Source organism: Caretta caretta, chromosome 5 (assembly GCF_965140235.1).
Source record: "Caretta caretta isolate rCarCar2 chromosome 5, rCarCar1.hap1, whole genome shotgun sequence".
NCBI lineage: Eukaryota > Metazoa > Chordata > Testudines > Cheloniidae > Caretta > Caretta caretta.
The window spans coordinates 122170448-122184139 of NC_134210.1; the positions used below are offsets into that span (position 1 = coordinate 122170448).

At 44.7% G+C, this 13692-nt stretch overlaps 1 protein-coding gene across 2 annotated transcripts in view; it reads right to left on the bottom strand.

The window, feature by feature from the left end:
• PTBP3 (polypyrimidine tract binding protein 3) overlaps positions 1-13692 on the bottom strand; it is a 120762-nt gene that overhangs the window by 56083 nt on the left and 50987 nt on the right. For both annotated transcript variants that reach the window (XM_048849677.2, XM_048849678.2), the window contains one exon: positions 10781-10856. In XM_048849677.2, the coding sequence (XP_048705634.1) occupies positions 10781-10856 (76 nt within the window). The remainder of the gene's footprint in view (positions 1-10780; positions 10857-13692) is intronic.

The window sequence follows — 13692 nt, forward strand, 5'->3', positions numbered from 1 at the left end:
GATCCCATTGTAGGTGTGTAACTAGCAATTACCTCTCAAGTAGGTGGGTGATAGGATTTCTATCTAAATAACTATTGTAGGACAGTCGTTCCAAACTGGGATTCTGACCTAGAAACTGACACAATGGAGTAGTGATTGGTAAATATACAAACTAAACTTCAAGTGGCCATACTACAGAACTCAGAAATAGGGATTTCCCCCAAAAGCAAGCTACAGATGTCGGAGCCCTAGCAGAGCGTACCCTAACTTGAGGGGGGGAAGAGAGTTATTTAATGAGCAGGATATCTTAATGTAGTTTAACTCATTTAGAGTCTGAGGAAACAGCCTGCTCCTTAGACTTATCCAAAGCCACAAAGTTTGGATGATTGGTTAAATGGCTTTGCTCTATCAAGACAAAAGAACATAGCCTTAAGAAAGTCTAGAGTGTGGAGTTTAGCCTCCACAGGAGATTTAAAAGCTTTGGGGGCGGGGGAAGGGGGGGATGGGACAGTAAGTATATAAATTGATTGATGTGAAAATACAAAACCATTTTTGGTAACCATTTTGGATGTGGCTTGAATTCAACCCTGTCCTTCTGAAAAACATAATACAGAAGGCTTGCCATCAAAGCCTGAATTTCGCTAATCCTGTGAGCCAAGGTAATAGCTACCAAAAGTGCTATTTTAACAAAAAGGGTGATATAGTGAACATATCATGGGTTCAAACAGAGGGTCCATTAAAGATAGGAGTACAGCAATCAAGTCCCAGGCAAAGAATGGCTCTAAATAGCGGAAGTGTATGAATCATGGCCCTTTAAAAATCTAAATACTGTTGTGTGGAAAAATATAGATGACCTCAGGATCAACTGAGGCAAAGCATTCTCACCTCTACTCACTCCATACAATGTAAAGGGGCAATATTGGACTCCATATACTACAAGAAAAATTCTCAGCAATTTCTCACATGTAAACTCATCCAAAAATCTAACCGAGAGTTTGGCTCAGTACATTGGGCAGCTTGTAGTTACATGACATATGCAAGATTACATCTGTCTCCTTTAGGGCAGGTAGGTTTATCAACCAAATACAGTCTGAACATACTGGTAGAAGTTCTTCAGAGAATGCTGTTCTCTCCGCTTTGGTGTACAGACCCTCAGAATGGGGTCCACCACCAACTGGCAGTCTATAGCCACTACCTTAAATTCACTTTTGTCTCCTGCAGAAGCTTGTCCCATTGCAAGCCAACAAGGATTGATAGATGGCAATATGAATCTGCAAACGAGCAGAGGAGTAAACTTTCCTTCGTAGAAGATCTACCTTCTTTGGCTCCTTATGCGTGGGTGTAGATTCAGGGAGTGTGGCATCTTAGACTTCGTGAGTTGCAGTCACAATCAAAAAATCCAAAGACCAGGTGGGTTAAAAAAAAAAAGTACTCAACCTCTTGGGGTTGGGTGGGGGGTTATTCAGTACCTGCAATTTGCCCACATAGATGTTGGAGACAGATGCAGTGGTCTGCCACAGGACCACGACAGGCTCAAGAATGCCCTCAAAAGGCATGGATAAATGAATCTAGTTCATACAAATGAGCAGCAACAGTTTCAGCACCGTCACTGGCGGCAAGAAGGAGGGGGGGGAGAGGAGGGGGAACCAGCGGCGCCCTATATACCACAGTATGTGTGCGCCCTCAAGTGGGTGCTGGAGCCAGTCCCCTACGGATACTGCTGATGGAAAAACTTCCAGCACCAGTGCATGTGGTGAGCAAACACACCTCGAGTTGAATGGACATGAGCAAGCAATCGAAGAAGAACTACTAGTTCTAACATCTTGAAGGAGAATGACCAGAAACAATCTGTTCACTAACTATAGATAATAGTTCATCAACTGTATTATGACCAATGGTACTGGTTATCCAATATGTTAGGTTTAATACACACCACACCAATAGGCATTATGTGCATAATAAGTGTTGGGAAGTTATGTTCGCTGAATGTATTATGCCTGTCTCACAATTCTGTTTATCCACGTCAAGTGTCCCACAACACTTTGCAAAGATGAAGTCAGCTTTGGCATTAGAAAATAGGAAATTTGCCAAAGCAAAGACTCATGAAAACATTGTACAAAATACAGTTAGGGAGTACTTTCATGGGTCATCAGCACTTCAAATGTAGTACTCAGAACAAGATATGGGAAAGAACAAGACAAAGCCAGGACTAAACTGGTGCAAACTAGTGGGTTAAGCGGTTTTGTAACTTGTACAAATCATACTATAAATACTACTGGGTGAAATGCATACCTTCTGTGAAAGGAGAACACACTGTAAGAATTCCCTTCACTGAAGATGGTTATGTATGTCTCCTTTTCATATTGTACTGATTTGTCTTTAGCCAATATATTAGGTTAAGTCTGGTTTTTGATCTCTTGAACATTTTAAGAACGAGTGTCAAATGGAGTCAAACAATTGGCATTGGTATATTAACTGAAAGTCGTAGAGGTCTTATCAGGGTGCAGTACTGATGAATCTGTGGTATATGGCACTCATGCTAATTGTGCAGATGAAGTGATGTTGGTTACCAAAGACAGAGGATGCAGCACTGCAGCTGAAGAATGTGATTCTGGAGTCTATGAAGACTCCCAGTACTAATGTGATTTCAAAGGAGCCTGCTTAGACAAGTCAGCACTTTTAGCCTTCTCAGGTGATTATCAGCAATGGTAGCCAGTGCTAAGCCCCATCTGCAGATCTTTGCTCCTTCCTGCCTCAGGCAGCAGGAGCCAGACTGACTGACCGACCTAAGGAAGACTGATGAAAAGCTCAGAGTGCTTGCTAGAAGCATGCGATCACAGAGTCAGACAATCTCTTAGAGCCCCAGAGTGATGTGTCTAATAGCTGGAGCAATGGAATTAGTTTTGAAGCAGGAATAGACTGCTTCTGAGGGGGATTCTCAGATTCAGAGACAATATGCATTGTCTTTTACATCAAATATTACTTCAAAGCAACATCACGAGCCCGGTGTGTGCACTGTGCTTACAAAAAGAATCACAAATGACACTTAGCAGGTATATGAGACTTCCCTAAACAAAATAAACATTTTGTATGTGCAACATTGGCAGGCAGAGCTATCTCTTCGAAAAGGGCAGATTTTAAAGCTCGGAGACCTGCTCACCACCTCTGGACCTCATTCCTTGGTACTGAGGAAAGACCCAAAGAAAGAAAAGGCTTTTTGATTTTTATTTTTTTTTTAAATAAAGGGAACAGATTTAAGTAAAACTTCAAAAACTACACTATAAACAAAAAACGAACTATAAGCTCTAAGTAATAACTATGGGGAATCAGGGGAGATGGTGTGCTCTTATTTGCTACCACAGGTAATGATAAGGAACTGAGTGGCAGATGGGACTGCTCTGTGTCCTCACTGTAGGAAGTGACCTTGAGCAGGTCACTGCAGACTACGTGGCTCTGGGAAGAGGGATAAAGGAGTTTGAGGCGCAAGTTGTGTCTCGTCCATCCTCCCTGTTGAAGGAAAAGGCCCAGGTATGGACCATCAAATTGTGGAAGTAAATGCAGGGTTGTGCTGGTGGTGTCAGAGAAAGCTTTCGATTCTTCGACCATGGGATGTTGTTCCAGGAAGAAGGATTGCTAGGAGGAGATGGGATCCACCTAACAAAGAGAGGGAAGAGCATCTGTGATAAATTGGGGGGGGGGAGAGGGAGGAGAAGAGCTCCCTTTTATGGACAGCCAGCCAGCCAGTAGCTATAAAATCCCTGTTAGGAGCTGTTCTCTACATGCTTTATCTATAAAGAGTTAAAAAAGCCCATAGGTAAAAGAAAGGGAGTGGGTATCTGACCAAAAGAGCCAATGGGAGGGCTAGAACTTTTTAAAACTGGGAAAATACTTTCCCTTTCTCTGTCTGTTGTTCTCCAGAGAGGAGACACAGAGCAGCAATGCTGTAACAAGCTTTAAAAAACAGGTATGAAAAATCATCAAATCATACCTCGAACCTATTTATCTGGAACCCCAGATATGTAAATAGTTCAGGGAATGTCTAGAAAGATGCGTTTAGGTTTATTTCTTTTATTTCTGTAAGGCTTGAGGACTCCTCTGTGCTAACCCCAAATTCTTTTGTTTTGTTTGTAACCTTTAAACCGAACCTCGAGAAAACCATTCTTGATGCTTAATTATTATATTTGCTTGTCATAAATATAAAGGGAAGGATAAACCCCTTTGAAATCCCTCCTGGCCAGGGGAAAGCTCCTCTCACCTGTAAAGGGTTAAGAAGCTAAAGGTAACCTCGCTGGCACCTGACCAAAATGACCAATGAGGAGACAAGATACTTTCAAAAGCTGGGAGGAGGGAGAGGAACAAAGGGTCTGTCTGTGTGCTGCTCTTGCCAGAGACAGAACAGGAATGGAGTCTTAGAACTTTTAGTAAGTAATCTAGCTAGGTATGTGTTAGATTATGATTTCTTTAAATGGCTGAGAAAAGAATTGTGCTGAATAGAATAACTATTTCTGTCTGTATATCTTTTTTGTAACTTAAGGTTTTGCCTAGAGGGGTTCTCTATGTTTTGAATCTAATTACCCTGTAAGATATCTACCATCCTGATTTTACAGGGGGGATTTCTTTATTTCTATTTACTTCTATTTTTTATTAAAAGTCTTCTTGTAAAAACTGAATGCTTTTTCATTGTTCTCAGATCCAAGGGTTTGGGTCTGTGGTCACCTATGCAAATTGGTGAGGCTTTTTATCCAACATTTCCCAGGAAAGGGGGGGTGCAAGTGTTGGGAGGATTGTTCATTGTTCTTAAGATCCAAGGGTCTGGGTCTGTAGTCACCTAGGCAACTTGGTGAGGCTTTTTACCAAACCTTGTCCAGGAAGTGGGGTGCAAGGTTTTGGGAAGTATTTTGGGGGGACAGACGCGTCCAAACAGCTCTTCCCCAGTAACCAGTAATTGTTTGGTGGTGGTAGCGGCCATTCCAAGGATAACGGGTGTAATATTTTGTACCTTGGGGAAGTTTTGACCTAAGCTGGTAAAGATAAGCTTAGGAGGTTTTTCATGCAGGTCCCCACATCTGTACCCTAGAGTTCAGAGTGGGGGAGGAACCTTGACATTGCTCTTTTTAAATCTAGCAATAGCCTAAGTTCCAGAAGCATTTACTCTTTGTTTTTAATACAGTTTATCTTTTTTAAGAACAGAATTGGGTTTTTTGTGTCCTAAGAGGTTTGTGCACATGTTTAATTAGCTGGTGGAAACAGCTGATTTCCCTTTTTTCCTTTCTCAGCTCTTCCCCAGAGTGGGGGTGAAAGGGCCTGAGGGTACACCACATGGAGGAATTCCCAAGTGCGCCTTCCTGGATAAAAAGGTTTTTTTTGCATTTGGGTGGTGGCAGCATCTACCCATCCAAGGTCAGAGAAAAGCTGTAACCTTGGGAGTTTAGTACCAGCCTGAAGTGGCCAGTATTAATTTTTAGAATCCGTGCGGGCCCCCACCTTCTGCACTCAAAGTGCCAGAGTGGGAAATCAGCCTTGACAGTGTCTTTGCAGGCAGGCTTGCTAACCTAGTGAGGACGGCTTTAAACTAGTTTCGCCGGGAGATGGAGACCTAAGCCCTGAGATAAATGGGGAAGTGGGCTACTGGGAGGAAACACAAGGAGGAGGGTGCAACAGGGGAGGCCCCCAGATTCATAGTGAGAAAGTAGGGCAAACGGCTAGTTATCTTAGGTGTCTGTACACGAATGCAAGAAACCTGTGAAACAAGCAGGAAGAACTAGAAGTCCTGGCACAGTCAAGGAACTATATGTGATTGGAATAATAGAGACTTGGTGGAGTAACTCACATAACTGGAGCACTGTCATGGACGGGTATAAACTGTTCAGGAAGGACAGGCTGGAGAGGAAAGGTGGAGTAGTTGCACTGTATGTAAGAGAGCGGTATCATTGCTCAGAGCTCCAATATGAAACTGGAGAAAAGCCTGCTGAGAGCCTTTGCATTAAATTTAGAGGTGAGAGCAACAAGGGTGATGTGGTGGGCATCTGTTATAGACCACCAGACCAGGAGGTGGAGGTAAACTAAGCTTTCTTTGGATAACAGCAGTTTCCACATCACAGGCCCTGGTTCTCATGGGGGAATTCAATCACCCTGACATCTGCTGGGAGAGCAATACAGCAGGGCACAGACAATCCCAGAAGCTTCTGGAGAGTGTTGGGGACAACTTACTGGGGCAAGTGCTGGAAGAACCAACTAGGGGCCATGCTCCTCTTGAACTACTGCTCACAAACAGGGAAGAACTGATAGGGGAAGTAGAAGTGGGTGGCAACCTGAGCAGCAGTGACCATGAGATGGTAGAGTTCAGGATCCTGACAAAAGGAAGAAAGGAGAGCAGCAGAATACGGACCCTAGACTTCAGAAAAGGAAACTGACTCCCTCAGGGAAAAGATGGGCAGGATTCCCTGGGAGGCTAATATGAGGGGGAAAGGAGTCCAGGAGAACTGGCCGTTATTTTAAAGAAGCCTTATTGAGGGCACAGGAACAAACCATCCCAATTTGCAGAAAGAATAGCAAATATGGCAGGCAACCAGCTTGGCTTAAGAGAAAAATCTTTAATGAGCTTAAAAACACAAAAAGGAAGCTTACAAGAAGTGGAAACTTGGATTGATGACTAGGGAGAAGAATAAAAATATTGCTTGAGCATACAGAGATGTAAACAGGAAGGCCAAAGCACAACTGGAGTTGCAAGTAGCAAGGGATGTGAAGGGTAACAAGAAAGGTTTCTACAGATATGTTAGCAACAAGAAGATGGTCAGGGAAAGTGTGGGAGGCAACCTAGTGACAGATGATGTGGAAAAAGCTGAAGTACTCAATGCTTTTTGGCCTTGGTCTTCACAGACAAGGTGAGCTCCCAGAGTGCTGCACTGGACAGCACAGTATGGGGAGGATATGAGCAGCCCTCAGTGGTGAAAGAACAGATTAAGGATTATTTATAAAAGCTGGATATGCACAAGTCCATGGGGCCGGACGCAACGCATCCGAGGGTGCTGAGGGAGTTGGCTGATGTGATTGCAGAGCCATTGGCTATTATCTTTGAAAACTCGTGGTGACTGGGGGAGGTCCCGGAGGACTGTAAAAAGACAAATATAGTGCCCATCTTTTAGAAAGGGAAGAAGGAGAATCGGGGGAACTGCAGACCAATCAGCCTCATCTCAGTCCCTGGAAAAATCATGGAGCAGGTCCTCAAGGAATCCATTTTGAAGCACTTGGAGAGGAAGGTGATCATGATTTCACCAAGAGCAAGTCATGCCTGACCAACCTGATTGCCTTCTATCCTTCTGTGGACATGGGGAAAGCGGTGGACATGATATACCTTGACTTTAGCAAAGCTTTTGATACTGTCTCCCATAGTATTCTTGTCAGCAAGTTAAAGTAGTATGAATTGGATGAATGGACTATAAGATGGACAGAAAGCTGGATACGACGTCAGGCTCAATGGGTAGCGATCAACAGCTCAATGTCTAGTCTAGTAGTCTAGACTGTTGGCAGTCTAGTATCAAGCGGAGTGCCCCCGGGGTTGGGTCCTGGGGCTGCTTTTGTTCAACATCTTCATTAATGATCTGGATGATGGGATGGACTGCACCCTCAGCAAGTTTGCGAATGACACTAAGATGGGGAGAGAGGCAGATACACTGGATGGTCGGGATAGGGTCCAGAGTGACCTAGACAAATTGGAGGATTGGGCCAAAAGAAATCTGATGAGATTCAACAAGGACAAGTGCAGAGTCCTGCACTTAGGATGGACGAATCCCATGCACTGCTACAAGCTGGGGACCGACTGGATAAGCGTCAGTTCTGCAGAAAAGGACCTGGGGATTCCAAGGGATGAGAAGTGGGATATGAGTCAACAGTGTGCCCTTGTCACCAAGAAGGCTAATGGCATATTGGGTTGCATTAATAGGACCATTACCACTAGATCGAGGGAAGCTATTATTCCCCTCTATTCGGCACTAGTGAGGCCACATTTGGAGTGCTGCGTCCAGTTTTGGGTCCCCCACTACAGAACGGATGTGGACAAATTGGAGAGAGTCCAGCGGAGGGTAATGAAAATGGTTAGGGGGCTGGAGCACAGGACTTATGAAGAGAGGCTGAGGGAACTGCGCTTATTTAGTCTACAGAAGAAAAGAGTGAGGGGGGATTTGATAGCAGCCTTCAACTACCTGAAGGGGGGTTCCCAAGAGGATGAGGCTAGGCTGTTCTCAGTGGTGGCAGATGACAGAACAAGGAGCAATGGTCTTAAGTTGCAATGGGGGAGGTCTAGATTGGATATTAGGAAAAACTATTTCACTAGGAGGGTGGTGGAGCACTGGAATGGGTTACCTAGGAAGGTGGTGGAATCTCTATCCGTAGAGGTTTTTAAGACCTGACTTGACAAAGCCCTGGCTGGGATGAGTTAGTTGGAGTTGGTCCTGCTTTGAGCAGTGGGTTGACTAGATGACCTCCTGAGGTCTCTTCTGATTCTAATCTATGATTCTATGAAGTACAAGGATGTACAAGGTACATACACGGCCTCAGACACTGCTGAGTAAAAGATTTTGGGCATATGTGCACAAAATGCATACATCTACAGCTTAATCTGTGTAGACAAAGACTCAAAGAAAAACTTTTACCAAATAAAACTATTAGAAAACATTCATTCAGGGTAAAATTGTGACTAAAATGGCTAAATTATCTTTTCTTTCCTGCTTAAAGAGATTACGTATCTAAACACAGAGCTCAAATTGATCTAAAAACAAATGTACTGTTTAACTATTATTTTCCTCCTAAAGTTAAGAGCTGAGTTTTGCAGTACTTCAGATTAAAAAGTCAGAGTCAACCATAAAAGTATTAAACCACAAAATTATCACCTATTCCATCATTAATACGAAGATCTAAGTTACCGGAAATTGTCACTTTTTTCAGCTATTAAGTCTGATAAGTATCTTGACATGGTGAGCTAGATATGCCTTATTGTAGAATCTACATATCTACATACAGTTTTGGGACAACTGCACCTCTAATCTTCTCTGTGGCCTGCTCAAGGAACACTCCTCTTAAGTCTCAGACCTCTGTCACCGGTCTAGGCATAGACTCATGTCCTCCTTCCTCCAGACCGGTATTTCAGTCTTGCAGCACCCCTGCAATTTTCTGTGAGTACCCTAGCAGGTCTGAGTTAGTTCAGCACCCACAGTTTTACTTGTTTCCCGCAGGGTCTAAGACAGTGGTTTACAAGTGATTAGACAGCTTTCACAAAGTAAAGTTCACTTATTTTAAGGTAAAAGCCATACAGAGAAAACAATAAAAGGCCTACATGCATACGAAATGTAGCAGAAGTCACCCACCTGCCACATATAGAATGTGGTAGGTCAAAATCCTTCCAGCCCTTGAGAAGGGATTGCTCCCCTTGGTCAAAGGGTCATGTCCATTTATTGGATCAAAAAATGAAGGCCCTACAGTCAGTTTAAACACAGACTTTTATATCACAAATCTTTTTGTTCTCCTGGGCTTCTGGGACGTGGTCTGAACCAGTTTATGCAATTCTCCATAGGGGTAGAACTTTTCTGGAGTTGTTTACCTGTCCCAGAATTGCCCCCACTGGTTTAGTTCCTGGAAGAAAGGAGATAACCCTCCTTCACAGAGTAGAATATATCCAGTTCACAAAGATACATATAACATGTATAGATACCATTTATAAAGGGGAGTTAATAGCATCAAAATACAGATAACATTCATAAAGTTAATACAATGGTCCCCAAATATATTGCAACTGCATGCAGTATATTTGTCACAATACAATCTTGCCCACTTTTATCCCCAGACTTCCTTTCTTCACAGTTACCACTGTAATCCCCTTATCTCTGCCTGCACAGTCTCCCCAAAAAGACTGGAACCAATGCAGGAGTTCACTGCCTCATGACCAAAAGAAACCAAACCCATCTTTTCTTCTGTTTTGGTCCTTTTCCCTATTCTTACTCCTGTAAGTACACCTTGTCATTCCTCTCACCCTTCTACCTCGAACCCCTCCACTAAACAGAAAATACCCACTTGTTGCTAAGCTCAGGTTTTTCAGACGTGTATGTCAATGAGCCAGTACAACCACATTTTGAAGCGAAAGGTGAAGAGATGAATGCACAGTGAAGCAGGTGGTCTCAAAAGAACCAGGCCTCGGCGGCTAGCATTGCCTCATCAGAATTGTTCTGGTTTTCATCTCCCTCAATCTTCTGAATCTCTTTTAACAATAGAATGGGAGGAAAGCATAAAGAAGGGGCCCCTGAGAATTTCTACAGAGATTACTGGTTTGATCATGCCTCCTCAGAGGAGGTAATCCATGGTCCATTATATGAAAGAAACTGAGTGACTTCACCAGTACTGAACAAAACAATTTCTCATGTTTTTAAATTCAGTTCTGTATCTTTTTTTTTTTTATTTGTAGGTCCCACTGCTCTGTAGTTAATCTTTGTCCAGGTTTCAAGGAAGCAGGAAAGATGTCCACCAATCAGAATGGGTTCCTCAGGTTCTAATAGGGGCGGGGTGTATGTAGATTAGTTCTAGAATCATTAAACTGCCAGAAGGGTCCACTACAGAGTGAAACTAGGCACTTTTGCTCCCCAAGAGCCTGAATTTGCTGTCTCTGCAAGAGTCCAAGACTCTGGGGGGCTGCTCATAAAAAGGTTACACGAGAGTCTGAAGGAAAAAAAGAAAATCAGATTTCCTGAAACTGTGCTAACATTGATAAGCTGTAAAACCATGGTAAACTTTACAATTATTTTCTTAAATATACCTGTAGCTGGAGTAGAATTGCTCATGGTAAAAGGCCCGTTAGTGATACCAGAAGAAAGAAGCTCGTCAGATCCACGCTGAAAGATAAAAATGCAAGATCATCAGCAAAGGCACTTCTGGGCAACAGCCCACCTTTTAACAGAACTAATGAATGACTTTAATCACTGACTTTGATTTTTACATTTCATAATTGTTTTTAAACACTGCCCACCACACTTTTGTGAGATATTGAAGAACGTGCACTAACATTTCAACAACGAAGAGAACAAATGCAAATATTGTCAGCCAGCCACATCATTCGAGTTGGCCATTATATTTCAAGGTGTTAAAGTTTCCTGAAAATGAGCTTAGCTATATTAAACTGAACACTGACTAATCTATTGCTTATTCTACTATAAAACAGTTTATATTTAATCTCAAGATAAGCAGCATTTAACCATATGCAGATTTGTTTGATCAGACCTACCATAAAAACAAGTCTAGAGATATCCAAGGACTCAACTAAATATCAATTTAAGCAACACAAAAATGAACAACTTTGAAATGATACAATATTTAGTTGTAAACATGTCACTACTCATACAAGTCATCATGTCTGTTACATATTACAACAGCAATATAGTATGTGAAAAAGTTCATTATGAAAAATGTTACTGTATTTCCAATAGTCACTTTAAAAAGTTGACTCAAACTGTTAATATTAGCGGATGACATATCTGGGTTTAGTCCATTTTCTGACAAAGACATGCAAAAGTTGTTTGTTTTTTTAAAGATTTTTTTGGAGGGAAACCCCACACTAAACTGGAAAGGTTAATGAGGCCAACAAGGGGCCAATTAAGCAGACAGATCATAGCTGATGAGAAGTAGGTAGCCGAGGGGTCGGCAACCTATGGCACACGTGCCAAAGACGGCACGGCACGCGAGCCAATTTTTAATGGCACACTGCTGTCTGCCGGGAACATTAAAAATCCTGCCTGGCCCGGCCCACTCTTCTCTCCCACCCCCACCCCCCCGCTCTCTCCTCGCAGGGCAGGCAAGCTTCCCCCTCCCCCCGCCTCTTCCCCCAGCATGCTGGGTTTCTGCCCCTCCTTCTCTCCCTCCCTGCAGCCGATCAGCTGGCAGCTCTTGCTACAGAGGAGAAGAGGGAAAAGAGGAGGAGAAGAGGGAAAAGAGGAACCGCAGCACGCTAGCGCTCTCTGCTCCTGCTCCGGGGTCCTTGAGGAAGGGGGGGTGGAATCAGGGCATATCCCCTCCAGCCCCCTGCCATGAGCCGCTCAGGGCAGGGGGCTGGGAGCACCCCCATACCCCCAACCCTCTGCCCCAACTCCTGCACTCCCCCAGACCCCTCTGCCCTGACCCCTGAACCCTCCTCACATACACCCAGCCCTCTGCCCTCACCCCTGCACCCCCCACACACCCTAGCCCTGTACCCTGACCCCTGCAACCCCCCACAACCCCAGCCCTGACTCCGGCACCCCACACACATCCCCAGCTCCCGGCCCTGACTCCTGCACTCTCCTCACACACACCCAGCCCCCTGCCCTGAGTCCTGCACCCCCCACACATACCCAGCCCCCCGCACCCCCCACATCCCCACCCTGACCACCAAAAGGGAGCTCCTGCACATATACACACCCCCAGATTCCCACCTGCACCCCTTGCACCAAATGGGAGCTGCCCAGATAAGCGCTCCACACCCAAACCTCCTGCCCCAACCCTGAGCCCCCTCCCTCATTCTAGCTCCTGGCCAGACCCTGCACCCCAACCTCCAGCCTGCTCCTTCACCCCCAGCCCTGTTCTCAGCGCACTCCCACCCTCATCTCAGTGCAGAGAGAGGAAGAGAATGGCTAGAACCAGGGAGAAGGTAGGTACCTACTCTATGTGGACAGGGCCGGGACCCCAGACCAGCAGTGGGGCTGAGCAGGGCCAGCAGCTAGGACTCTGGCTGGCGGGAGCCGGCGGATGGACCCCATGACCAGCAGCGGGCTGAGACACTCAGCGCACTGTCAGTCTAGGGTCCTGGCTGCTGGCCCCACTCAGCCCACTGCCGGTCTGGGGTTCTGGCTGCTTGCCCCTTCTTGCCAGCTGTGGTCCCGGCCGCAGGCCCCGCTCAGCCCGCTGCTGGCCTAGGTGAATGGAACCTCAGCATTTTAATTTAATTTTAAATGAAGCTTCTTAAACATTTTGAAAACCTTGTTCACATACGACAATAGTTTAGTTATATAATATATAGACTTATAGAGAGAGACCTTCTAAAAAATGTTAAAATGTATTGTTGGCACGCGAAACCTTAAATTAAAAAGTGAATAAATGAAGACTCGGCACACCACTTCTGAAAGGTTGCCGACCCCTGAGGTAGCCTAAGTAACCACAGACTGATGAAGGAGCCCAGCTGAGAAGGAACAGGCAGGGCTAGTATAAAGATACTGCTGCCAACCAACCAAAGCCAGGAGGTTGGCAGCAGTAAAGGACTGCAGGGAGGGAGCCTGTAGCCACACTCCTGCTTTAAGAAAAGGAATACTTGTGGTACCTTAGAGACTAACAGATTTATTTGAGCATAAGCTCCTTTTCTTTTTGCAGATTCAGACTAACACGGCTGCTACTCTGACTCCTGCTTTAGAGAGGGCAGGAAGGAAACCCAGGTGGTGAGCAGAACCCTAGGGACTCCTCAAAGAAGGGTTTAAAGAGTGGAAGCCTAAGATTGGCGGAGCAGCAAAAGTCTCAGGGAAAGGGCAGCAAAGTGGGACCTCACAGACCTTGACTGAGGATTAGAAGGTCCCTGAGCTGGAATCTGGAGTAGAGGGCAGGCCCAGGTTTCCCAACCAGCCATTGGGGAAGTGGCAGAGTCAGGGCAGAGAGGGAGAAAATGGCCATTTTGATTAGAGAGACTTTGATAATTCCCGGAAGGGGGAA